The 27,727-nt window shown below is 40.7% G+C and overlaps 1 protein-coding gene across 1 annotated transcript; it reads right to left on the bottom strand.

Annotated features, from left to right (window-relative positions):
• Positions 1-1,176: 1,176 nt before the first annotated feature.
• On the bottom strand, positions 1,177-27,309 carry LOC119728834 (chromodomain-helicase-DNA-binding protein 1-like). The gene is made up of 24 exons (XM_038201232.1): positions 27,069-27,309; positions 24,454-24,566; positions 22,986-23,092; positions 22,749-22,863; positions 21,467-21,580; positions 19,900-20,056; positions 19,367-19,455; positions 19,069-19,138; positions 18,726-18,830; positions 16,406-16,576; positions 14,637-14,865; positions 13,672-13,822; positions 11,752-11,929; positions 11,164-11,253; positions 10,078-10,223; positions 9,398-9,498; positions 8,800-9,002; positions 7,783-7,881; positions 6,390-6,460; positions 5,809-5,923; positions 4,007-4,115; positions 3,152-3,409; positions 2,983-3,055; positions 1,177-1,658 (listed from the first exon to the last, which is right to left on the bottom strand). The coding sequence occupies exons 1-24, from the start codon at positions 27,166-27,168 to the stop codon at positions 1,539-1,541; spliced, it is 3,084 nt and encodes a 1,027-aa protein (XP_038057160.1). The 5' UTR covers positions 27,169-27,309; the 3' UTR covers positions 1,177-1,538.
• Between the last annotated feature and the right edge of the window lie 418 nt (positions 27,310-27,727).

Raw genomic sequence — 27,727 nt, 5'->3', positions numbered from 1 at the left:
GAGAATATACAGCAAATACTCCTGCGCAAAAATTGCTGCATTTATTAATAGTAATCGCGCCTAAACTAACACAAAACGTTAATAAACCATATAATACACTTTTTTTTGAATAACATTTATACGAAATTAAAATATTTTTTTATTATTAATTCCATAACTATAACGATAATTTTGATAATATGCAAAGTGTTAAGTGTAAATTTCAGTGCGGCATAGAATGATTAAGGAGAAATTTTGTCCAAAACCTTTGTGTATGGAATTTTGGTATGATTTTACTCGCTTTGAAACGTCTGTGATTTGTTTTATGCAATTATTGTGATGTCTAAAGGACTCTTTACTACGAAGCGTATATGACCATCTGAGTTACTGAGATAAAATATCTTGGAAACATAGCCTAGAGTTCCATCATAAAATACCTTTACAACTCGGAATGCAGCTATAGCACATCATGAAAACGCTGAATTCCATGAAAGCCTATCATGGAAACGTGGAAACCCGCGGTAGGTTATTGTGGAAACGTGGCATTCCATGATAGCCTATCACGAAAACGTGGAATACCGCGATAGGGTATCTCAGCAACATGGAATTCCGTGATGTTTTATCGTGGCAAAGCGAAATGCCATGATATCATTATATCCTATCACAAAATTCCACGTTTCCACGATAGCTCATCACGGAATTAAACGCTTTCAAGATTAGCCTATCACCGAATTCTATGTTTCTGTGATAGACTATAACGATATTCCACGCTTCCGTGATAAGCTATCCCAGTATTCCACATTTCTGTGATAGCCTATCACGGAATTCCACATTTCTGTGATAGGCTATCACAGTATTCCACTACCACAGTATTCCACGGTATTTCAGGGAATTCCATGTTTCCAAGATATTTTATCTCAGTAAAGCAGTAATGCAGATGGTCATATACGCTTCCATACTTCACAATTTTCATGAATGATGAAAGTGTACTCACTGTATTCTGCAACTGGCGAAAAAATGTCTTCATAATTTTTGCTGGATTTGAGATTCAAATGTATTACTACATGTACTGTATACATCCCCTTGATTTGGACTACATGTATTTCCCTGTACGTGTAAACCCCACTTGTGTGTGTGTGTGGCAGTTCGTACACAAAAAAAAGACCCTATTGTTGACAACTATTTGTCCATAAAAACAATCCAATAGTAAGAAGCATAATTTGCTACCTGTTGTCTAGTAAACGCTGAACAGTAAAGGAAAACTTTTATTCATATGGAATCAAGCATTTGCTGTTCCTAGCTTAATGCTTTTACTCTAAAGTAAATGCTTTTTCTTTTTGCTTAAACTTCCTAGCATTTGCTAATTTTTATGATTACGACCCAATGTGACAAAGTATTTTATTTATTGTCTAATGGTTCCTCAAGCAAACTCTACATACAAAAGTTAAAATGTTGCCTTTACACATCGTCATTCCAGTGTTTTATCTCATTATTTCTCTCACTATTTCAACTGCATAAATTTGCATAAATCTGCATAAATCTACATATTTGCAAGATGACTACATTCTGTAGTTTTCTTCATTGACACGTTTTTGTTTTGCAATGCAGTCCTGGAGCCATTTTGTGGATACTATGACCGCATCAGGATTCTCCACTTTCATATCCATCAACGTCTGCACCTATTTAAAACACACAAAATGTTTGGTCACTTTTACTTAAAGGGAAAGATTGAATTCACTTCTATTATTTACAACATAATATTATGGCTTAATCAGTTCACATCGGATAACGTGTATATACACGCAAAGGTTTTGCGGTATTCGGAACGGATGACGGATATACACGCAACAAGCGAGGCCAGAAATAACTGTCTGCGACCCGCTCGCAGCAAGCGAGGCCGGCCGGAAATATCAGGGTGTGCTACCCGCAGATGACGGCCTGAACCTGTCTGGCATCGAGGTTCGTGAAAACAATCCCACGCCTGGGTCCGGTCAATGTCAAAATAATCCCGGCGCGAACTGGTTAAGCGTTGAGGTGATTTAAAGCCAGCTAGGCAGTGAATACAGCCAGCCTGCAAGTCAGCCAGCCAGCCTGCCAGCTAGCCAGCCAACTAGTCACTCAGCAAACCAGCCAGACTGTCCACCAACCAGCTGGCCAGACAGCCAGCAAGCAAACCAGCCAACCAGCAAGCCAGCCAACCAACCAGTCAGCCAGCCAGCTAGCCTGCTAGCAAGCCATCTATCCAGTCAACCAGCCAGACTGCCAGCCAGCCAACCATCCAGCCAACCAGTCACCCAGCAAGCCAGCCAGACTGTCGGCCAACCAGCTGGCCAGACAGCCAGGCAGCAGCCAGTCGGTCAATCAGCCAGCAAGCAAACCAGCCAACCGGCAAAGCCAACCAACCGGGGAGCCAGCCAGCTAGCCTGCTAGCAAGCCATCTATCCAGTCAACCAGCAAGCCTGCCTGCCAGCCAGCCAACCAGTCACCCAGCCAGCCAGACAGACTGTCAGCCAACCAGCTGGCCAGACAGCCAGGCAGCAGCCAGTCTGCCAGGCAGCCAGCAAGCAAACCAGCCAACCAGCCAACCGGCAAGCCATCCAATTCCAACCAGTCAGCCAGCCAGCTAGCCTGCTAGCAAGCCATCTAACCAGCCAACCAGCAAGCCTGCCAGCCAGCCTGCCTGCCAGCCAGCCTGCCGGAGAGCCAGCCATCCAGCAAATTAACCCACCAGCCAGCCAACAAGCTAGCTGGCCAGCCAACCAACAGGCCAGCCAACCATCCAGCCAGCCATCCAGCCAGCCGGCCAGCAAGCCAGCCAGCCAGCCGGCCAGCTAGCCAGCCGGCCGGCCAGCCAGCCATCCATCCATCCATGCAGCTTGCCACCCATCCATTCATTCAGCTTGCAAGCCAGCCAGCGAGCCAACCTGACAGACAGCCAGCCAGCCAGCCACTTACAAACCCACCAAAGGAAATTCTATATTCAACAGTATAATGATTCTGTACCTCTGTTGTCTCCTCATCAGCTATGATGTGAGTTGTTTTATCACTGACGACCTCAGACACATCGCCATCATAAGTGAACCAGTTGTTAAGGATTACTCAAACGTATGATTTTTGAAGAAGAAAAATACGAGAAATATTGTAATGGGTATTCAAAACTGAAAAAGGATATGCCACAACATAGCGTGTCAGCTTCTTCATGTCACCTTCTGTGATATCGCAGAAACTCACTGTCACCCCTCGAAAGATATTGGGCAGTCCAGCCCCGTCGCCCTTCTCGTGCTCTGGTGCATCGTGGGTAGAGGACGAGGCGGCCGAGGTTGACGGTGCAGATGCATCATGGGACTTTGCAGAGGAATGCGGCTTGTGACGGCCGGAGGCTGGGGGGCTGGACGATCGACGCTTGGCACGGTGTCTTGGAAAGTAGTAGCTGTGGGATTTCTCGGCTAAGGAAACTTTGCTGACAAGTACATGAAAGTGAGCATCTTTTGGTCACCCATATGATCTGCGCAAGAACAATTGGGGCGCTCTTTTGTTTAATCATGAGAGCAAAGTGAGGACACTTCGTGGATTTGATGGCTCATACGAACATCTAATGCACAAACACCTCTTTTGCGCTTTTCTTTTCTTAGGGGCAATATAAAAGATTAATGTCTGGATAACGTTAGGTTTTGAGCTCAAATTCAGGCAAGATTTTTTAAATGTTTCACTTATCAATGAGTGCATTTTCGAAGGCAATTTGTATTTCAGTCCTGGCAAGTCGATCACATGTCATTCCGTATTTTCACAAGTCATCACAAACAATCACAAGTCAATTCATAAGTTATCTCATGTCAATCATAAGTCATATTCGCAAGTCCTGTCTCAAGTCCAATGAGAAATTCAACAACGACAAAGACTCTCAATGTGAATGTCAATCTTCTGTGACCTGACTTGTGATTAACTTGAACGCAACACTGCAGACGATAATACTGTTAATTTTTTTTGAACATCAACAAGACAAGTGACTTGACTACTGCAAGGATACACATGCGTGGGGATGCCCTTTGATGCAAGCAGTTTGTGGATTAGTTTCTCGGTGCCGTACCAGTTGAAACCGGGCGTAGCGTAGCCGATTCGCGGCAGATGAACACTCGCTGCGAAAGATCATTAATGAAAAGTAAAAATAAATAAATACAGTGTCTATAATGATAGTTAAAAAAACAAGGGGTGCGTGTATACAGGGTGAGTAAAAAAAAACGAAACCCAAATGTCGGGACTTTTGTTTTAGTGAAGTTCTGCATGCAGCACTTTCAAAATCTAGGACATGAAAGCCCAATTCAAAAGTTTTCTTTTAGTACAAGAATCATTCAAATCACTCATGCACTTTTCAAGTTACTTAATTTTAACCACAACCACCGATTTAAAGTTCTGTCCACGGATCACAAAAAAGGTGTGCGTTCTTTCAGCAAACCGAAAACAATTCACACACATCCCTATGTGATTTGTTTTCGTTTTGCTGAAAGAACACTGAACTTTTTTATGATCCGTTGACAGAACCTTAAAACGGTGGTTGTGTTTAAAATTCCGTAACTTGAAAAGTACACAAGTGATTTGAATGATTCTTGTACTGAAAGAAAGCTTATGAATGGGGCTTAGTATCCTAGATTTTGAAAGTGCTACATGCAGAACTTCACTAAAAGAATGATCCCAACATTTTGGTTTCGTTTTTTTTTTACTCACCCTTGTAGAGTACCGAAGTGAATACATCACGCGCACAAAATGTGTGTAAAAGACATTAGCGCGTAATTCAGCCCGTGAACCAACACGTGCGCGTACTCCATTCGTTTGCACTACACCTCCTGGTTCTAACTGACGTCACACTTCGGCACTCTATTATGGTAACTCTATTGGTCAAAGGAGTCCTAAGTGCATGCATATTACCCGAGTGTGACACACGCAAACCTGGTGCCACCTCAGAAAATGGCCGTCGCCTGATTAGTTTATACAAGAACAAGGCAAGCCTAGTAGAGCTGGTCCCAGAGTGCACAAAATGCTATTCAATAATTGAATCAGAATGGATATTCACCAGAACTCTTTTCATGCATCTGGTCTACACATTGTGCCGGATGTAACCCTTTCATTGGTTGTTACTTGGTTATCCTATACGATAGCACTGCCCAGCTCATTTCCCGGTTTGCAACCACTCAAATCAAAGTGACAGTCAGTCAGTTATTCAGTCTGACGCCAGCAAAAACTATACAGGGTGAGTAAAAAAAACATGAAACCCAAATGTCAAGACTATTGTTTTAGTGAAGTTCTGCATGTAGCAAATTCAAAATCTAGGATATAAAATCCCAATTCATAAGCTTTCTTTTAGTACAAGAATCATTCAAATCACTCAAGTACTTTTCAAGTTATGGAATTTTAAACACAACCACTGTTTTTAAGTTCTGTCCACGGATCATACAAAAGGTGTGCGTTCTTTCAGCAAACCGAAAACAATTCACACACATCCCTATGAGATTTGTTTTCGTTTTGCTGAAAGAACACCTACCGTTTTGTGATCCGTGGACAGAACTTTAAAACGGTGGTTGTGTTTAAAGACTGTAACTTGAAAAGTACATGAGTGATCTGAATGATTCTTGTTCTAAAAGAAAGCTTATGAATTGAGCTTTCATATCGTAGCTTTTGAAAGTGCTACATTTAGAACTTCACTAAAACAATGGTCCCGACATTTTTTTTTTACTGACCCTGTACAGTGCCAATGAGTTATCTGCCATATTAATGGAGAAAAAAAAATTGAATTTTGACAGAAGTTTCCCATAAGTTTACCAACTTGTGACCTACCGTTGTGTTTCTTCGCTGCCCTGTAAACCCTCTGTAGACCCTGATTTAGGGCGTACAACTTAATTCCCGACAGGTTATTTCGTTTGTCTCTGTGCTGAGCTACGATCAAGGAAACCTTAACAAAACAAAAACCACTGATAAAAGTAAACAACAAAAGAAAACAAAATATAGTAAACAAAATGTTTTAAATATTGATGCAGATTACGTAATCTAAAAATGCTATCATTGTGTAGGGCTGTTTTACGGTGTAGAATTAATCAATTTTTCTATTTAAAAGAAGACAAAAACTGAAAAAAGTAAACAAAATATAGTAAACAAAATGCCTTAATTATCAAAAGTTACTTAATTGAAAACATCTATCATAGTGTAACGTAGGACTGTTGTACCAGTACTGTGTAGAATTAATTATTTTATCTTTTCCAAAAAAAAAAACATGACACAAATTTTCAAAATTTGAAAATATGACCAACAACCAAGTTAACGTAGCATTTATTTCAAAGGTGATGCTGCCAAAGTATTCAAGTTTAGAAGAAGAGCCCATTCTGGAATGGGCACTTATTCTCAAATGGGTCAATGCTCACCATATCTTTGCCCTTGCTACGACTCATCTTGTCGTCAATGCCAATCAAATGGGCATCGCCCAGAGCCAAATCTGGAACAAATTTCAGAGGAATAAAATCTGTAAACCAGGCATGATTTTAAATAAAAGTAATAACGCCAATGATACAATAATGATAAAACACTGTCCCTCTATCGTTTGAATTTTTTTTATCATTCCAAAATAATTTCAGCAGCCTTAAGCAATCTTCTTTTCATTCTAATGACCCTGTTTTTGTAATAACCTCTGCCAAGGAGGTTATGTTTTCATTGGATTTTTTCATTGGAGTTTTCATTGGTTTGTTGGTTGGTTGGTTTGTCTGTTACCAAGATAACTCAAAAGTTATTGATGGATTTGCATGAACATTTGTTTAAAGAGGTTGTGGAATGCTCGAAGACATTTCCGTCATTTTTCGGGTATATGTAGCCTAAGGTGTGATGAAATAAAAATGACTATTGTTTCTGTCATAAAATGAGTACAAAAGGTACTTTTGAGAGCTGTTTTTCAAGTCCTGTCATGCCTGTTTCGACCCGAACGTGCAATTTGTGCAAAAGTCGTCGTTGCGGGCAGCAAACAAAACACAGTAAATCGTGACGTAATAAACAGGACTACCGATGCAGAGTAGCATAAACGAGTCCTGTTTATTACGTCACGATTTACTGTGTTTTGTTTGCTGCCCGCAACAACGACTTTTACACAAATTGCACGTTCGGGTTGAAACAGGACCTGAAAAACAGCTCTCAAAAGTAACTTTTGTACTCATTTTATGACAGAAACAATAGTCGTTTTTATTTCATCACACCTTAGGCTACATATACCCAAAAAATGACGGAAATGTTTTCGAGCATTCCACAACCTCTTTAAAGGTGGTCCTTGACTATACAAGTAAAACTCGATTAGATTTTGGAAATGGTCCGGATTTGCGTCTGGATCCAGGATTTGTTTTTACAGGATTCTTCACCATTTATGCAAGTATTTCTTTTGGGTGTACTGACAATAGGGCGGGGAATTATTTAGCCTTGGTGGAGGTTTTCGCTCTCTGAGTGCTTTCTAGTTTTGAATGGTATCTCCTGGTAGATTCTCTAACACATGTTTTGCGCGCATTCACAATAATGCATCATGGTGGTTGCCATGTTGAATTTTGTGTTGCAGTTTGTCGTCTTCAACGTTGTTTTCCCCAAGATTTCCCTTAAAAAAATGAAAACTCTGCCCTCTATCAATGACATTTTGTTGGTTGTAAACATCGTTAACTAGTTGGATGAGTCTAATAACCTAAAAGTGGATATTTGGTCTCTTATAGGAATTGGGCTTGTAACGATATACACAATCAGTTGGAATCAATTCGTGTAGGCTTACAGATGCATGGTAATCTATACCTCTCATTTTTCCAGCCAACTCGTACTGAGTTTCCGGCTGGTCCGATCGCCTTTTCAAGGCCGTGAAAAGACCGCCTTTTCCCCAGGATCCACTATCATCTGCAAAATAAAACAGAATCACATTCATCAACTTTCAGCGACGAATTGCTTTTGCCAATTAATAGACTGATCTATTATGCCCCTCCCCATGATAGTTCGACCAATGACATATGTGATTAATGACCGATGTGTATGCACAAAAGTCCAAAATGCGTGCATGTGTGTATGACGCGCTGCTGGATCATGCAGTGTGGCACTAGCTTATGGGATCGGTTATTAAAAAAAGCCCAAATCTCAGTCAGAAATCAATTTATGCAAGGTTGTCCTTTCGACACAGTGGCAATTCACAATGCAGTGCGCCACCAAGAGTTTGTCATGGAGAGTCAACTTTTCAAGTTTACGGTCGACAAAACATGGCCCATTTGAATGAGTGTCAGTAGACAACTTGAGCTAATTTGTTATAGACTGGGGCACAGCGTTCTGCCGCCTTACCAAAAATCACCATATTGATAAAAAGAAAAGAAAAGGGCAAACATATACTCGAATCATACTCTTACGAAACTACTGACCAGAAAAACGAACAATTTCAAATGTCCCGTGCTGCGAATTTGTCAACCATCTCCCACAATGCACTGGGAAAGATGAACTCTCTGTGGCAAACTCTTGGTGGCGCGCTGCATTGTGAATCGCCCAAATTAATTAAATAATCACACATACACAAATAGGCCCTATATTCTACATGCTTGTTTAATTAATAGGCCAATCAGATTACTGGAAAGGTAGAATTTTCAGCGCGCATAGCTACCAATGCAATCTCAAAATCTTTGAGAATGTTGCCTTTCCCCTTTTGTGAGGTAAGGTATCCGGTCTAAATAAGAAATGTCTTCCATGAAAGGTGCCAGGCAACAGCGAGCTCCTAGCAACCATTATTATCTATTATCCTACTTAAATTCTTATGAAAACTGTTCTGCTGCTCACCTACGCAGTGGACGACAATCGCGTCTTTATCGCCTGTGTTGATTGGCTGCGTGACGTCGCCGCTCACGTACTGGATAGCCCGGGCCTCATTCCCATCATGCAACAGTTCGAAGTCATCGTTCTCTTCATCCTCGCTTTCTTCCTCATCTGTTTCCATGGCGATGTTAGCCGACTCGTAGTCATTGGCTTCCCAGAGCTGCTCACTGCAAAAGTAAAGTAGTACAATGTTCATCAATTCGGGAGTGACACACATTACAGTTGTGCATTTGTGAATTGTGATTAAAGTTTCAAGGGTTCAAATTCAGCTACTGGCTCCGATTTCATGCTAAGCTAGTCAAAAGAAAACTAGTGCTTATCTGGGAACCAGTTACAAGCCATAGACATCCCATGATTTCTTAGCTGGTACTCTGTTTTTGCTAAACAAATATCTTCTGTGCTTAGTTGAAATCTGCATTCAACAGTCAAAAATCTGATGAGGAATAAAGACTATAAATATTCCTTGTTTTTTTACAAAAGTACCAGTCAAAGTCGCAATGAAAATTATAATTATCATGGAGTCCTAGTGAAAAAAAAATCTAATTTATGCAAATTTACTTACAGTTTTTGCCTTCTTTCCTGAGCTCTACGGACTTCCGCTTCCTCCATCAGCTTCGCCTTTTTGGCGGCTGCCTCTTCTCTCTTTGCTGCTGCCTCTTCTCGCTGAGAGAGAAAAAAGTTTACAGTCGTCTCGTTAAAATATCTTAGATAAGTTACGCACATTTCTTGTCATCATTCACTAAATGCCCCATCAAATTCCCCATCATTTGAACTTCCTTGTTTAATCGATTCTGAGCTTGCAATAAACGGAAGATCAAATCTGTAACCTTCGCTGAATTGTATACTTCACAGTTTTCCTATTGTACTCGAAAGTGTTGAAGAGCAATTATGGTAAAGTACCTTGCTCAAGAACACAAGCACACTGTCCCAAAGGCCTCAGCATTACAACAAGTGAAAAATCAAATCTGAAACCTTCACTGAATTGTGTATCTCACAGTTTCCCGTCGTACTCCAAAGTTGAGGAGCAGTTAATGTAAAGTAGCTTGCTGTAGAACACAAGCACACTGTCCAAAAGGCCTCAGCATTACAATAAGTAGAAAAAACAACCTTCATTGAATTGTGTATCTCACAGTTTCCCGTCGTACTCCAAAGTTGAGGAGCAGTTATGGTAAAGTAGATTGCTCGTGGACACAAGCACTGTCCACAGTGGAATTCAAAACCATATCTTCAAAATGTATGCACCTTTCTCTTTCTTTCCTCCAGTTCTTCAGGCGTGTACTCTTTCTTCTTGCGTTGAGGTAAGGGCAGTTCAGGAATGTTTTTGATGCTTCGGTGTTTCCGCAGTGCCCGCGGCAGCTCTGCGTTATCCTCCTGTTCAGTTATTTCAGCTGGGAAAGGTGAGATTTTACAAAATTATGAGTTTACAATTTCTAAGTTTTTCCAATTAATTTTTTTAGCTGCGGGATAGCAGCTTAACAACGTATCATGTCTCTCCGTTAGTTAGTAACAAACGTTGACATTGTCTATAGCTCCTACATATTTTGACTGATTTCAACCAAACTGTGTCAAAAGTATCAGTAGCCCAGCCCCAACATGTCGACCAAACTGGGGTCAAAGGTCATCATGGGGTCACTGGGGTCAAAAACCTGATTTTTTTTCCCTATAAACACTACTTCCAGAAATTACATGGCACAATCATGTAATTCATGCATGAAAACAAATTTGTTGGCCCGCAGCTACCTAGATCTGATCGAGCTTGTTAGATCAATGGACGGTTCCTTATACAGCCCTGCCCACTTTTGGTTTGTGTACAACTCTTGAGGCCGGACGACGTGAAACATTTGAAGCAAAATTCGCTGGAGTTGAAATGTGTTGAACTTTTTAATTTTTTTCGCAGCACAAAAACTTGCCATGACATCACAAAGTTGCGTTCACATTCCCTGTCTGTGCCTTTACAGTGCCTGTGACCGAGTTTGACCAAGCTAATGTGGTCACATGACCAAAAGGAGTGATCTCATTGGTCAATGCTCACTGTTTTACTGACAGGCTGAAAGGGTCCATTAACAGCAAAAATACAAAATATCTATGCAAGAGTCGCGGAGTGTTCTTTTGCTAATGGGTAAGCCCATGGAATGTAACGCAATGTAGTGAAGAATACTTTGACAGAAACTCAAGACCTACTCTTCAGTAATTGGAGGAAAAACACCAGAATAATTTCTAAGGAATAAACACCAAAAGGTACATCGGGAGGGTTCGAACTAGAGTCACTTGAACTGGAGGTTGAAGAAAGTACCTTAATATTGTTCAAGGCATTTAACATCAACCTACCTACAATGAGTGTTTCGAAAGCCTCCCTGTCTTTGCCGGATGCATTCGGTTCCTTTGAGTAGTCCTTCCCTTCAAACATGTACATGGCACCTGCAAATCAAAACAAATTACAACCGGGGAGGGGAAAATTGTGGTAAAACATCTTGCATAGGGGCACAAGGTACTGCTATGAATGTATCACACTGAACTACGAGTCCACAGAGGCCTAACCAATGTATAAACAACTTAAGGGTTGAGAGGAGAAAATTGTGGTAAAACAAGTTGCTTAAGAACACAAGCTACACCTGTGAATACACTAAAACTAAAACCACTTGACTTGAACATTTAAATACTTAAATACTATTTCTTGTAAAGCAGAACAGACCATAAGTCTGGAAAATCCAAACAACTCATCAGTCCCTTCTCATTATTATGGATGGAGACGGGATAATTGTGGTAAAGTATCCTACTCATGGACAGAAGCTACATCTAAGGACGCAACTTATTTATGACACCACTGCACTAAACTTCCATGAATTTAATAATTTCAAGAAAAAAGTCATTTCTTAATCAACTGACGAGTCTTTTAAGATAAAAATAAAAAATCACCCTCAGGCGCCTCTTCCATTTCTTCTTCCTCCAATGCATGCTGGGTAGACGTCACCTCTTCCTCGACCCACTCTCCGTTAACGCTGCTACCCAGCATGCCTCGCAGGTCGACATCATCGATGCTGCTATCTTCTGATTGGAGGAGCTGGTCCAGTCCAAACTTCAGCATTTCCGAGAGCTTCATTGAGAAACAGAAACAGTACATGAAGAAATCACTTGTTTTTTCTTTTCAGTGAGAAGATCAAGTTTCGTTTACGTCAGAATTTTGCATCAGTGAGATGCAGATTTTAATATTGGGTTTTTGTCCTTCATAAGCACTGTTTACACAGTGTTGTCTGAGAGCGTGCAATCTTAATTTGCAAGCCTGCTCGAGTAGGATTCGAGCCCACGACCTCCCGCTATCAAATATCAAATTTAGGGCTCACTTGACTTACAAAATCAGTAATCAACAAAACGTTTTTGCTTTAATATCTAAGAGGGCTACACTAGTGTCCTCTTTGTACAAACATGTACCTATCTCTCTGACTGACTGTCACTTGTGGCTTTTAGACTGGTAGTAGGCTAGCGAAGAGTGAAGAGAGCCTGGCAGTGCTATCATATAGGATTACCCTGAAACACCAACGATTAGTCTAAATCCGTCCCATTGCGTAGCAGTGCTATCATATAGGATTACACTGTAATGCCAATGAATGGGCTAAATCCGTCCCATATGAATTCCCTGGGGGAACTTAAGAAGCACGCGCCCGTTACACACAGGATGCGAGTGCGAAGCGACAAGGAAATGTTAGAAAAACGCCACTTTTTTTAAAAGATCTGATCGTGACAGATCAACCACTTATGCTAATATTTTCGTTCGTTCTCCCTCAGACAGTTTGATTTGTACATTATTTTATCATATAAATTTGATGTTTTTTAAATTAAATTTGTCCTCGGCATTTAGTGAAAATTTAAAAGAATAGCGTTTTCCCCTGTATATACTCCCGCTTTCTATGCACAGAATGTGCCTGGAAATATCTTGCAATCATACTGCATGTTTTCTCCTAACTCAGCAGTCGCTGTCTCAAAACATTCCGTTCGTGCGGTGATACACATTACCAACCCCTGCCTATCACTATTCCAAAATACTTTGCGATTGGTCAATGTTAACCACCGGCATTTGGGCAATAACTATTTCTTGTCTAATCAAAACTTCTCTTTCAAACGTACAACTGCCTATATTGATCACACATGTTTGTGGCCGTGTGTGGAGGGCGCGCGCGCGCACACGCGCGCCCTGTAAGCATGCATGAGAATGCATACATTTCTGTGTGCATATTTTTTATATATGGGAAATTTAGTCATACAATTTTGTGCACGACAAATTCATATGATTGCGCAGACCAAATGCATGCAAAACTTTCCAGCGAATAGCCATTCTGTATCAAGTGAACAGAAGTTTGTTTGCTCTATGGCCAACTTTATTAGGCTTACCAGTACCTAAGCTTTCCAGCGAATAGCTTACCGGCTGCGAATAGCTTACCGATACCTAAACTTTCCAGCGAATAGCCATTCTGTAAGCGAATAGCTTACCGGCAGCGAATAGCTTACCGATACCTAAACTTTCCAGTGAATAGCCATTCTGTATCAAGTGAACAGAAGTTTTTTGCTCTATGGCCAACTTTATTAGGCTTACCAGTACCTAAGCTTTCCAGCGAATAGCTTACCGGCAGCGAATAGCTTACCGATACCTAAACTTTCCAGCGAATAGCCATTCTGTAAGCAAATAGCTTACCGGCAGCGAATAGCTTACCGGTACATAAACTCTTCAGCGAATAGCCATTCTGTATCAAGTGAACAGAAGTTCGTTTGCTCTATGGCCAACTTTATTAGGCTTACCGGTAACTAAGCTTGTTTTTTTTTTAAAGGACTAAGCATGGATACCTGGGTTGCACTTTCAGCCGGTCCGACTCCGCCCAGAGAGAACTGGCCTCCTTCTATCACCTGATTGGTCAATTTCAGCTTAGCGTCCGCCCGTTTGATGATTATTTCCTCCACTGAGTCCTTGCCAACCAAGCGAATAATCTTGACGGGCCTACGAAACAACACAAATCACGACGGTCAATTTAGACAAGTTTTCAAGACATCCTTTCTTCCACATTTGATAAACAAAGATTAAGAAATAAGGAAATCAACATTTTATTTCATACTTTTTGAGTTAGAGCTAATTTGAGAGTGAACTTTGGTTGACCATTGTTTGACGACACTGGTTGACTAGCACAATGCATCAAAATGGTACATTGAACATGCAACAAGTATAGAGCATACGTGCATAAAGAGGAAGCATAGTAAATTGGAATGCAAACTGAAAGATTGCCATCGTTATATAAAACGCATCATCATGTACGGGTTTGTGCAGTATTCCACCACGGATTTTCCCAAAAATTTTCCTTGGAATATCAAATTTCCATGACTCCTTGTACACACACACACAAAAAAACCAAGACTTTTCCATGAATTTCCATGATATTTAGCTCTAAATTCCATGAGTTTTTAGAATTGTCGCATGATTGTGGGATCTATGCTTAAAATGTAAGTACAAAATATGAAAAAGCACTTCTTTTTTTTAAGTTCTTGCAGGGGCTTCTACATATCACTTAGTGGTCGGTCGGTCTGTCTGTCCCAAAAATTGACCTAAAGTGTGCTGTTCCATATGTGCCATCGGTGTCAAATTTTTGGCGTCACATTTTAAAGCTCTGGCAGGGATCATTTTGATTGATTTTGTGCAAGACTTTCATGCAAGACTTCTTGCAACATGGCCATAGCTTATTGTGCACTCGCATTTGTTTCAGACATATGTGGTCAGGAAACTGTTCGACGTCCAACCGTAATTTTTTCCTTCCTACTACCTTGTCTGTCCGATTCTGTGCGCCCTGGCTGCAGCCTGCAGATCATTCTGAGGGTTGAAGTCGCTGTCGACGAAAATAACAGTATCCGCTGCAACCAGATTTAACCCCTGACCCCCAGCTTTGGTGCTGAGGAGGAAGGCAAAGGTTTCTTCCTGCTCGTTGAAATTCCTGATGGCAAGAAAACGCTCCTCGCTGCGAACCGAGCCATCCAGTCGCTCATAGGAATAACCTACAAAGATATGTAAAATTATGCTAATTCAAGGGTCAATTGTACACACCTTTCCATTCACAAAAGGCAAGAAGCCTTATCATTGGTCAAACGATTAACCAATCAGACTCAATGCACAGTAACATAAATTGGCCATGATGAATATGGAAATATAACCACATTGGGCTTTTCCTGCCTGTCAATCAAACAGTGTGCATTGACCAATTAGAGAATGACTTTTTAGTCAGGTGATCACAGTGCCTCGGTCAAACTCGGTCACAAGCAATGTGAGAAATGTTCACAAACCAAGGGGGGGGGGCAGGGGGTATTGCAAAATCCGGTGCAATAGCCTCAGTTATCTGGTATGCGGATCTTTCCGAAAGGCAAATTTCTGTAAAATAAGAATGCGCAAAGTTGCGCAGGGATGTTTATCATTGCCAGCTTTGTGCTGTGAGATGAGTTCCTCTGACGTACATGTACCCTAACCATTAATTAAACAAAACAGGGGTGTGAGTGACCACTGATAAAAATAGCTGAAAACAGCTGAAAAAGGTGTAAAAAAAGCTGAACTTTGGAAATCTCCTATACTTTTGTACACAGCAAGTGAGAGAAAAAAAGCTGAAATCCAAACAAAAAAAAGCTTAAATCAGCTTTAAAGCTGAGATTTCACACCCCTACGGCACCTGGCCCCGTAAAAAGTCTGTAGGACCATCCGTGGCTGATGTAAATATTGCAGGCGACCGCATCCTGCTTCATGTAGGCCTACATGGAGTCTATGTTTGTGTTACCAATACATGTCCGTGTGCAGCTTGCCCTGTACTGAATGTGCACGCCTTGCATCCATAGCCTTCGACCCTATTCACGAGCAAGCAATTTTTGATCGCGTTCCCTGAATGTATTGCGTAAATTTCAAACTGTTGAATAGAATGGTGCCAGACTATTTATGCATTTGAACCCTCACTTTCAATTATTTTTTTTAATGTGGCTTAAAACATTAGGGTATGTTGAATCATAAATTTCAAATTATGCATGAGAGCAGACTGGTATTAATTTGTAATTAACTTTATGTCATTGCTTTCATTTGTCTTCGCTAGTTCAAAAAATGAAAACTGTACCTCGCTTTCAATTCAATATGGCTGACTTGTGATTATTACTCTATTAGATTTCAACCACTCTCCCTTTTCACTAAACTGTCTGTCCTCTGAAACTCTCCGTAACTCTCTGTCCTCCGACATTTCTGACTCCTCTTCCCCCTCCCCCCTCCCCCACACCATGGCTGAAACGCGCCTCACCATGCACTTTGGTGAATCCAGCCCGGCAGATAACTGAGCCTGTGATGGTAACACGCTCGATTATCCACTGAATTTGTCTAAAGAAAGATCAGCACACCGAATAACTGAGACCGTTACACCGAAACAAGCCACTGAGCTTACTGGAAAACCCAACATATTGCATTCCTTTACAACTTCTGCAGGAAAAAAAAAATTATTATGATAATAAAGAAATATTCTCCACAATTTTTATAAGGTTTTTGGTTCAAAATTTACAAAAGTTTCTTCACCTCTGTATCCTAAATAATCCTGCAGGATGTCCAGCATGCGAGTCATCTGTGAGAAGAGGAGAACTTTGTGGTCCCGTTGTTTCAGAAATGTCAAGAGTTGGTCCAGGAGATGCAGCTTGCCGCTGGAATCCACTAGATGCTCGCCCAGCTGGAAGGGCTCGGGCTCAACGCCTGATGAGGTCACAAGGGGAGCAAATAAAGGTTGAAATAGATTGAAATTAGGCCGTGTCCCAATCACTAGATTACCCTGGCAACAGACCTTTAGGCCAAAAAAAAAAAGTCTCCGGTTTCTGGTATGCGCGCGCGTCGCCGTAGCCATGCGCGTCGGCAAAATGAAAAAGTTTTTTTTTCAATACTAGATGATGTTTCAAAACCGCCAAACTCACTGGTTTGACTGGAATTCTGCTGCTGCACAATTTTAACGTGTTTTTAGATGGGGTTATGATCGAGAATAAGATTTATGTGGCCTCTCTGGACTCCCATATATTTGCACTAAGTTTAGTCGGGCACCATTTGCAGTCATCAGCCGACATTTGAAGCCAAAAAAAAAAAAAAAAAAAAGCCGCGTCGCCGCACCACTTTTGGGGCAAGCTCCATACCAGAAACCGGAGACTTTTTTTTTTTGGCCTTATCATGCTTCCACCATTTTAGTCATGTTCCCTGTATCCAATAACAGTACTGAATGATAACGTTTTTGTGCACAAAGGAACCAGACTATTTGTCCTTCCAGCCTCGCTTTGGTTACATTGATCTGAATGGGAAAAAAACCAAAGGTTTTTTATTCCAAACGTAGCCATGTGATTCCGACACAGCCTTAGTCTGAACACAGACTCAACATGGTGGATTGCGGACAGCCATTTTAAGTCTGATGCCGGCCAGCACATGGGCCTTATTCACAAGTTGGCCATTTTTGTTGAGTTTTCTGACTGTATTTCATGAATTTTTAACTGTTGAATTGGATGGCGACAGACTATTTATGCAGGCAAAATGCAGCCTTATTTTACTGTCATTTTTTTTTTTTAAATATGGCTTTAAACATTAAGAAATGTTTAATTACAAAATTTAAAATTATTCATTGAGGCAGACTGGAATTGATTATACATTAAATTGCTTTCATTTCTCTTCGCAAGTTCAAAAAAATTAAGATTTTACCTAACTTTCAATTCAATATGGCCGACTCGTGAATAAGGCCCATTTAGAGTCAGGTTGATCTATGATGAGGGGGTCACCTAATTTAACCAGTTAACGCCGGGATTATTTTGACAAGACAGATTGAAGCCATCATCCTCGGGCAGCACACTCAAATTTCTGGCCTCGCTCGCTGCGAGCGGGTCGCTGACAGATATTTCCAGCCTCGCTCATTGCGTGTTTATCTGTCATCCGTTCCGAATACCCCAAAACCTTATACACTGCCTCTGTCGCGAACTGGTTAAATATTAAATTTTGATATATAGTCTCTGTTCTGCATGTGCTTTCTGCTCTACCAATAAAGATCTACAAGTGCGAAATTTTGTCTTAGCGCATTGCAACTAATAAGATTTCAGAAGCATGAGGCTGTTGCCTGTCCTCATATGTGACCTGCTCCACAAAAAAGGGTATTTCGCAAAAAAAAGGGAAATTGAGATACATGGTTGGAAAACCCACAACGTGAGCTTTCAATTGGTATATGGATAGAGCTCTATATCCCCTCCCGTTCTCGGGATATGATGTAATTGCACATTAATTAGTTCCTTGGAGCTCGAATTACACAACTGAGAAAACAGGCTTTGAAATAGCTGGCTCTGTTGTAGATTTGGGCACGGTGCACTCAAAATTGTCGTTTTTTTCGCCCACTTTATTCATCAAAATCAACATTTCTGTGAATGAACCCTGAATCTTTAGGTACTTAAGATGTCATTCATGACAAAAAAAATGAAAATCACATTCAACGAAATTTTCACCCTTTCAACGTTGAGCGGGCCATTACACGATAATGCCCAGCGCGACTTAATACCCTTTTTTGTGGAGTGGGTCACATTATACATGTTCCAATGTCCCTTCCAGTGGTCTCCCCCAACTCTCCTTTTCTTACCGTCGAGAGAGTACTTGTGCACGAAGCAATTGGCGTAGCAAAGTCTTTTTTGGGGGGCAAGGGGGGGGGGGGTGTAGACATGACAATGGGCACTCGCCATATCCGTGAGTGGGGGGGGGGGGATGGGCTTTGGCCACGTCTTCCAATGGGGACACTGTTGAAAGCGGACGATCATGGGCCCTATCGGACAATAGGTGGTGCTTTTCGTGGTGGCGATATTGCATAATGTGACATTATGTTTCAGCATACCATCAAATAGATACGGGTGGTCGACAACTTTCCGCAGCTGCATCAGTACGTTCATCAGTCTGGTCTTGGGTCTCTGGCTTATTGGGTCTTGCTCCTGAAAGGCCTCTGAAAAAAAAATGGAAAACCATGAAAATGAAAATAAAATCCACCGACAAAAACTAGCATTAAATTGTTGAATGAATCATCAAACAGATAACTTAAAAAAAAAAAATCCACAAATGAGCTTGTGATTTTTTTCACAAGCCCTCGGAAGTACTGGTATATAGTGTTTTTTTTTACATTGATAAAGGGCTAAACCCAATGGTCAATTTCAAATATAAAAATAAGGAATCCACACATTTACCGTAATCTTTCGTCAAGACTGCCTTGTATAGTTTCTTCTGTAGGGCTGACAGGCCATGGTACAGAATAACCTTTACAGAGGGACAAAACAAATTCCTGTAAAATTCATGTCATGGCCCTTTAAATTTGGTTGACCCCTATGTCATTGGTCGATCTGACAATCTACGCACCCAAAGTTGCCCACAATAAAAAACACCCTCCTAACATGTCCACCATTTCTCACATGCTCGGGCGTATAAATAAATAAATAAAATAACAGATTTTGGATGGCATGGGTTTTTAAGAAGAACTGTTTCTACCTCTGTTTTCTTGGGAATATCAAGCACGACTTCATTTTTGGTCCTCCTCAGCAGGAAAGGCAGCAGGATAGAATGCAGGTCATTCTTCACTGTGGAATAGAAAAAAGAAATTACAAAAAAATCACTCAAATGTTCACTCTACGATGTTTTTTCCCTTATTCATGTTAAATGTGTTTAATTTTTCAACCTTTTTTTATGAGAGTTGCCTATCACAAGGCCCTATTTATAATTGATTCATTTTAGAAAGCGTATTCTGGCACAAGTGTAACAGGCTAGCTTACATGTCAAATCAATGAGAGTCAAAACAAAATCTTCATCAAAACGAAAAACTGAATTCGCCACTTTGTGTAATTGGTGTAGTTAACAAACGATGCAGTTTTGTGTCTTGAAATTTGGCAGATCTTGCAGAGGCGTCACAGAACGTAAAAATACCCAAAAGTCTCAAAATGCTTAAAATAACAATTTTGGACGGATTTGCCACTTCGTCAAATCCCCGACTATATTGCTGCATAACCTATGACCTTTGACCTGACCTGTATCATCTGTCATGTCCTCGTACTCCTCCAGAAATCTCTCCTTCAGACTCACTCGGAAGATGCTCGGAGCAACAAACGACAGCAAGGAGTACAGCTCCGTCAGGTTGTTTTGTACTGGCGTGCCGGTCAACAAGATATGACGGCTGATAGTGAACTGCGAAACAGAAGAGTGGAATTCGGGTAGCTATGGTAATCAGTAAATATGGGCAGAAATAGTGTGATGGAGCAGTTTTAAACGTCTGGATTAAAACCAGTTAAGGGCCTGGTTGCAGATAATGGCAACCAGGCCCCTTAGGCCAAAAAAAATAAAAATAGTCGGTCTCTGGTCAGACCAAAGTTCCAGAATTGATGCGGCGATGCGTTTTTTTTTTTTGAAGCTTGGATTGTACAGACAAGGTGGGTACTATTTTGCTTTTGTTGTGTCCTCATATACATTGGGGACCTCCATAATTTGCCTTGGGCCTTGGTGCCCTCCATCATTTGCCTTGTTGCAATTTCCCCTTTCCTTGGTACACAAATTTGAGGAGGTGCGACAATAGAGGGCGCTGCTGTAGCTACCGCGGACAATTTGAAGAAAAAAAAAAGGTTGACGCGCATGATTAAAATCGACGCGCGCGCTGACCAGAGACCGACTTATTTGTTTTTTCGCCTTACTGGTTTTAAACATCGCATTTATAACTGCTCCAACACCCAATTATCTCCATTCCTAAAATACTTTTCAGTCAAAACCATGAACAGTTGAAAGGTTGACAAACTTCCAATGATTTTGTTCTACCTTTTTTTCTTTTTTTCGTGTTCAAGCCATTGCTATTTTGCGCTTGGCATGGGTTGTGCCCTCAACCCATCTCCATATGTGGAGATCATATATCAGTGCATCTCAAGCACACGGCTGTAGCCGGCACGTGCAGCGCACGCCGGGTGCACGTGGGGCCAAGTGCAGGTATTCGCCAACCAGTTTGGAATCAAATCCATTCTCGGGAAGTTAGGCAGCGCTACCCAGATAAGGGAACTTTATCTACCCAGATAAAGTCAGAACGCTTGGAAGGTTGTCCCGAGGAACAATGGGGGAACATGCATTGTTCTCACTGGGAACATGCATTGTTCTCACTGGGAACAGCCCAGGAACGCAAGGTGTTGCTGCATGGGAACGTTGGTCTATGCGCATGCATGATAACTCGGGAACACGCTGGGAACACGGCGCGTTCCTGATTGAAACACACATTTTCCTAAAGGAACGGTCCGTACGGAACGGGTACGTTCCGACTTTCGAGACATTCCGACTTTCGAGACGTTCCTAACTCCAAGCATACCTCACGCACACGGTAATATTCGAGCTAATGGCCCACGTGAGGTATGCTGGGAATTTCCAGGGTAGCACTGCCAAAGTTCCCAAAGATTGGATTTGATCCATCTTGTTGATAACGACCTCTACCACTGGCGCGGCTGTACCACGTTTGTCATGAAGGACATAAACTTAAAATCCTGTCTTGGATCATTACTATAAAGCACCGTGTTACGACTACCCAGATTTTTACAACTAAGACGGGCAGTTTCTTTGCCGTACTTCTTTCAGGGTCTGATGGAGGAGCGAATTTTGGTTCTTGAGACGATGGCCTTCATCAACGATCAGGACCTCCCAGCTAAACTTCCGTAGAAAGGAAGCGTCCTTCAAACACAGCTGAAATGGATTAAGAAAAGTCCAACATAAAAGGTTAAATCTTTGTTTACACTGTTTCCCCTTTTCCAGAAGTTGAACAGCAGCAATTTTGTATTATGTTGAGATTTTGTGAAAATCAGTTGAAAGGTCGTAGCATGTTTATGATAAAATAATGATAATGTTATACTTATGGAGACAGACAACTGGGCAATTCCACAGAATTTTAAACTTCAATGAAAAAAATTTAAAAAAACTGTAGCTTAGGCCCCCCCAAAAAAGTCTCCTGTTTCTGGTATGGAGCTTGCCCCAAAAGTGGTGCGGCGACGCGGCTTTTTTTTTTTTTTTTACTTTTTTTTTTTTTTTTTGGCTTCCAATGTCGGCTGATGACTGCAAATGGTGCCCGACTAAACTTAGTGCAAATATATGGGAGTCCAGAGAGGCCACATAAAGCTTATTCTCGATCATAACCCCATCTAAAAACACGTTAAAATTGTGCAGCAGCAGAATTCCAGTCAAACCAGTGAGTTTGGCGGTTTTGAGACATCATCTTGTATTGAAAAAGAAACTTTTTCATTTTGCCGACGCGCATGGCTACGGCGACGCGCGCGCATTCCAGAAACCGGAGACTTTTTTTTTTGGCCTTATTATCTGTATTTTATTGAAATATAGTTTATTTCTAACAATGCTGAACTGTTCAGCTGTTTCTTTTAACTGAGTATACACACAAATCAATTTCTCTGAGTATGTCTGACACAATGGTGTTTTGAGCAGAATTCTACTACAGCAAAAAGTTGGATGAATAATTTCTTTTTTAAATCACCGTAGTAACTTTTAAACTGATAGGTGTTATCAGAACTAAAATCCACTTTTGGATTATAACATTTATTATGCACACTGTTGAACTGTCCAAAAAATGTACCTCCGACAGCATGAAAATGCCCAGTTGTAGTAAAGTGTCTTGCCTAAGAACACAAGCACTATACTCCTATCATGAGGGTTTGAACCCATGTACCATGGCACACTACTCAAACACTGTAACTATTGGACCACACTCCTGCTAAAAACTATCAGCAAAAGTGTCTCCCCAGCTTTTTGTGGATATTTAAGAAGACGATTCCTTGAATAGAATTGTCCTGCAAAGAGGAAATTTGACAAACGTTACCTTGTGTTAGTATGAAGTGAATCTTACCTCATATGTTGTCAGAAGAACCTGCCAATTTTTGGAATGTCGTATGTCACTTTGTAACTCTTCCCGTGTGTTTTTGTCTCCCATGTAATTGAAAAACTTCAACTTGGGAGAAAACCTGAAAGGAAAAGAGTTTTTTTTTTTAAATGTAAAAAAGCTGTAACATGACGGTAATATGAGTTTAAGATTTGAAAAAAAAAAACTTTTGGTATAAATAAAAATCCGTGTCTGGTTTCTTACCTTTCCAACTCATCTTTCCAGTTCCCCATCACAGAGAGCGGGCTGAGTATCAAGAAGGGGCCCTGACTTTTTCCGGAGCCAAAGAGGTATGTCAAAAGTCCAATAGTCTATAATGAAGATACAGTTGTTAAAAAGAGAACATATAAGGATCAAAATTCAATTTATAGTTGTAAAGATATTTCACCTTTATAGGGAACATACAACATTTGTTTCTGCTCTAATTTTCAGAAATGGTTGGATTTGGGGGTTGGTATTTTATACCAAATATTGTTACACTGATCTGTTTAAAGTTTTGTGTTCATAGATGCTGGAAAAACCAAGAAAAGATGTTGTTCTAATGTAGTGTGGTTCCCTGACCCTACTTCACTCGAAACAGAGCAATTTATAGACGTCAGGGAATAGTCAGGTCAGGAAACGCTTGCACCCATTTATGGATGTGTAACAGATTGCAAGCAAAATATGAACTAACTAAATTTTGTAATGTGGGGGCAGTATTTGAAAAAAGTCATTTATTTTCCAACGATGCTCGGCTGACCATCATTGGAAATTGATACAAATTTCCACTTTTCTTGAAAATGACAGCACACCAGATGCCATGATTTCACAGGATGTTTGAGACTATTATTCAATCACAGTCAAGTACATTGTAACATATTCACAATAATTTTCAAGTTTTGTTTTTTATGTTTGTAAATGTTGTATATTGCCTTTAACATGAGTGATGATTACATTAGTGAAAGATATGACACATGGGAGAGATAATGAGGGCCTATAATCGCAGAGCAAATTTACCAGGAAAGTGTACTTTTTGAAAGTAATTAGTGAACTGTTGTAGTAAGGGCTGAGACTTGCAGACCACATTAACCCGCCTGCTATTTAAACAGTCACAGACGTCAAAATGGCCATCCACTTCCCCTGTTTTACTTTTAACAGAGGCTTGTCACCAGCAGTCAGATCATATGTCCAGCAAGCACCATGACTAGTCAAACTCAGTCAACAGACCATGAACAGACAAAGCAGGCAAGTTGTGGGCACAACTGGCATATCAATTACCCACAGCAAAAGCAAAGCTGGATCGAGTTACATAAACAGTCACGGCCAGTCAATCCTGCTTCATGTAGCCTGGGAATTCTTAATTGTTGAAAACGGTCACTTGGAGGATTTGGACTGAAACAACTACTTGGCACAGAATGTATGTTTGCATACATGTAGGAGGGTTAATGATGATCTGAAAGCAGTACAATGCTCGGGACATGCAGGAAGTGAGAAACCAGACATTTTCCAGTTAGCAAATTTGCTAACGTGATAATTATTTAGTGTTTGAGAACGGTGTCCGAGTCTAGCATTCATAGCAAGAGTACAAGGCTGAGTCACTCAAGAGAAGACTATTAACGACACAGGCAGTCAGGGTAGGTTAAGATAAATAAAAAAAAAATTGCCACAGCAAGATAAATAGAACTTGTCTCACCTGGCATGTTTTACCCAATCCCATTTCATCTCCAAGGATGCAGCCATGGTTTCTATGGTAACGCTGAATCAACCAGTTCAGGCCATCCATCTGATATGGACGGTATGTAATACCTAAAGAGATAGAAACGAGAGATAAAAGCTGGACACCAGACCCATAAAATATGGTGGTAAAAACCGCAACTCAAAAAATGATCGTGAGTTCCATTGAAGCCCCAGTAGTTCATCTTTGACATGTTAAGAAGCAAGTAGGAGCCTTGGTATTTTTGTTAAGTCTTTGCCATGATTTTGGCAACTTTTTTTTAGCTGGGCGTTCGTGAAAATAACGGTTTACAGTTATTTTTATTTGCCATAGCTTGGGCACTAATAATAATAATAATAAGTTAAAATTTATATAGCGCCCGTCCATGAAAAAAATCATGCTCCTAGGCGCTTTCCATAAAAAATTAAGACACAGGATAAAATATAATGAAGTGTATACTATATAAAAAGATTAAACCCGGTTCATAACCCACACAGATAAAAATACAATGAAATGTACATGTATACTTAAAAAGATTTAAGATTCAAGATTTAAGTTTAAGCCCGGTTCATATCCCACACGGAAACAAGTGCGAAGCGAAATTCATGTCGCCAACAATGCGCAGTGTACTCATCGCTGACGTCACAAACCCCGCCCCGCCCCAGCACCAACGCGAAGCTTAAACCGGGCTTCAAACGATGTAAAAACATTCCACGCAAACAGTTTGTTGTAATAGTATACCACAAATAATATAAGATAGCATAAAGCAAATTAATACACACGTATAAAAGCAGTATTAGAAATCAGTTTACATAAACCATATGCAAGGACAAGAAACGTGAACAATTAAGGGGCCATTCAGAATTTTCAATGTTTTAAAATTTCGACTTTTTTTCCAAATTATTTTGACCCACCCACCCACCCCTAATTTCGATTAATAAAAAACTGAACATGTATTGTAGCCTACATGTACATGCACTTGCATAACGTACATGACGTACTCGGACGTCACTTTTTTCAATTAATTTTCTAGCGCCAAAAGTTACATCTTTTATGGTTATTCCTCCACTTTCCCTCCTCTACTCTCACCCTCTCCTTTCCTTAATTTCTATTTATTAATCAGTCACTTACTTCATCGAGATTCAAACCTCGGACGCCTTCTTGATACACAAGACTCTTAACCGCTAGGCCGCGCACGATCGCTGTTGCAATAATCAATCTTTGGACGTATTTGAAGTATCCATTGAAATAAACTAAATATTCATGAGAAAATAAATATTCATAATGACGTATTGCACTATCATTGGCAGGCTCATGCAACGTCATGGTTGTTGATGTCACGTGTATAACGTACCTCTGTCTTTCAGCCACTACAATCAGTTTTGACTGGCTGCTTCAAGTTAGTTCTGCACGACGTATGCATCCAAAATGTGCTTTAAAAACACATTTTGAGTAAATTTTTTTCACCTTAACACAGCTTCCTGGATTCCTCTTGGTTCAAAGGACAAGGTGAGGTGACAATTAATATGTTTGGCAGCAGATAAATTGACGTCCGAGTATGGAACTTTTCCCCAAAAAAGCTTGCTTAAAAAGATAAGTTTTAAGCCCTGATTTAAATTTACCGACAGATTCAACTTCTCTAAGGGTCATATTAAGCTTATTCCACTCCTGTGGATTTAGTCTGTCGTACTAGTACTAGCGCGTATAGCGCCCTAGCCCCATAAATGTGGCCTATTTACTGGACTGCCTCCGTAAACATAGGCCACACTTCCACATGTACAAAAACGTGTCACACTTTGTCAAATTTTGATTTTCACATTTAGGCTTAGTTTGTAGGTTTTTTTGCTTTAGAAGCATACTCACCCTCTTTATACATTGTAGGCTAATCAGAAAGTGCTGCCTTTTTCAGATGTCTAATTTTTGTGAAATTTCATGTTGAAATTTTGATACGCAAACGTGTAAAAATGAATCTGGAAATTTCACAAAAAATATACATCTGAAAAAGGCAGCACTTTCTGATTAGCCTATAAAGAGGGTGAGTATGCTTCTAAAGCAAAAAAAACCTACAAACTAAGCCTAAATGTGAAAATCAAAATTTGGCTCCGTCGACACGATTTTTGTACATGTGGATGTGTGGCCTATGTTTACGGAGGCAGTCCAGTAAATAGGCCACATTTATGGGGCTAATAGCGCCCATGGCCCAGTTAGGCCTACTGCGGTCTAGGCCTAGACATGCTAGATCCCTTAGTGAGTGGCGTCGTTGGTAGTTTTTGGAAAGTTTGGGGAGTGTTTAGCGGCAATTTTTTTCAGAAAATGTCAAATCCGTTGGCTTAGTCAATAGTCATGGACCTCATTCCCAGCTTTACTGGCGAATCTTGAGTCCCATGTCATGAGCCTAGAGTTGGGTATTCCAAGCTACATATGTAATACAGTTAGCCTAATGCTAGGCTAGCCTAGGAGGCTACATGTATGTGCAGGGAGTCTAGCGAAACGAATTTGTTCATCTGTTCTTGCCATGTGTTCATGTATAGAGTATTGTTTTTCACGCTATGGATTTTTAATACCGCAACTGGTAAAGGAAACCTTCAACGTACCGGTCAGGCCAAATTTGGCCATTGCGTTTCCGTCGACGAAAATACGGTCCGCATTCTTCAATTCACTCAGATCTGTGATCTTCCGCCGGATCCTGTCCATTTCTGTTTTTATATTTGAGCCTTTCGTGTCGAGAAAATCATTTGATGTGTTTTGGAATTCGCAAATTCGGGAGATTTTATCCGGCGATGTGACTCACTTTCGTCCTGTTCGGACAAGCCCGCGATGAATGTAAACAACTGTCCTTGAACTATTGAGGGCGCCATCACCACCACGCCCAATAGCCGTTTTTGAAGCATCGGGGTTTTTTCTGACTGCGGATTCAGGTTCGAACTTCACGATTTTAAATTTAATCCTTTCAAAGTTTTCGGTTCAATTAAAAAAACCACCCAACATTCGCACTGTTGACCAGCAAATCTTGCAGTTCAAAATTTAAGCCTTTTGCTCGTTGTGCCTCCGCTCTGTATTTTGAGCAATACAGAAAATGATGCATGAATTTATCATAATACTCTCGGACTACTACTGGTCAGAATTGACGCGGCCAATCCGGGTCACTTGACCCCATACATTTTCCGGGTCAAAACGACCATTCTTCGAGTCAAAACTCTCTAGGTCCAAATTACACTTCTCCGGATCATTTAGTGGGTCATTTTGACACGGA

This window comes from Patiria miniata, unplaced genomic scaffold, assembly GCF_015706575.1.
Source record: "Patiria miniata isolate m_02_andy unplaced genomic scaffold, ASM1570657v1 HiC_scaffold_20, whole genome shotgun sequence".
NCBI lineage: Eukaryota > Metazoa > Echinodermata > Asteroidea > Valvatida > Asterinidae > Patiria > Patiria miniata.
Note: the sequence above shows the minus strand (reverse complement) of the source record. Positions and strands in the feature narration are given on the sequence as shown.

Excerpts from the sequence above, each read along its gene's own strand:
- LOC119728834 (XM_038201232.1), bottom strand. The coding sequence starts at position 27,168 with ATGGACAGGATCCGGCGGAAGATCACAGATCTGAGTGAATTGAAGAAT. Across the intron at positions 19,456-19,899 it reads GGACATGACAGATGATACAG|TGAAGAATGACCTGCATTCT; the intron begins GTCAGGTCAAAG and ends TCTATTCCACAG. Across the intron at positions 6,461-7,782 it reads GTTGGCTGGAAAAATGAGAG|ATTTGGCTCTGGGCGATGCC; the intron begins GTATAGATTACC and ends AATTTGTTCCAG.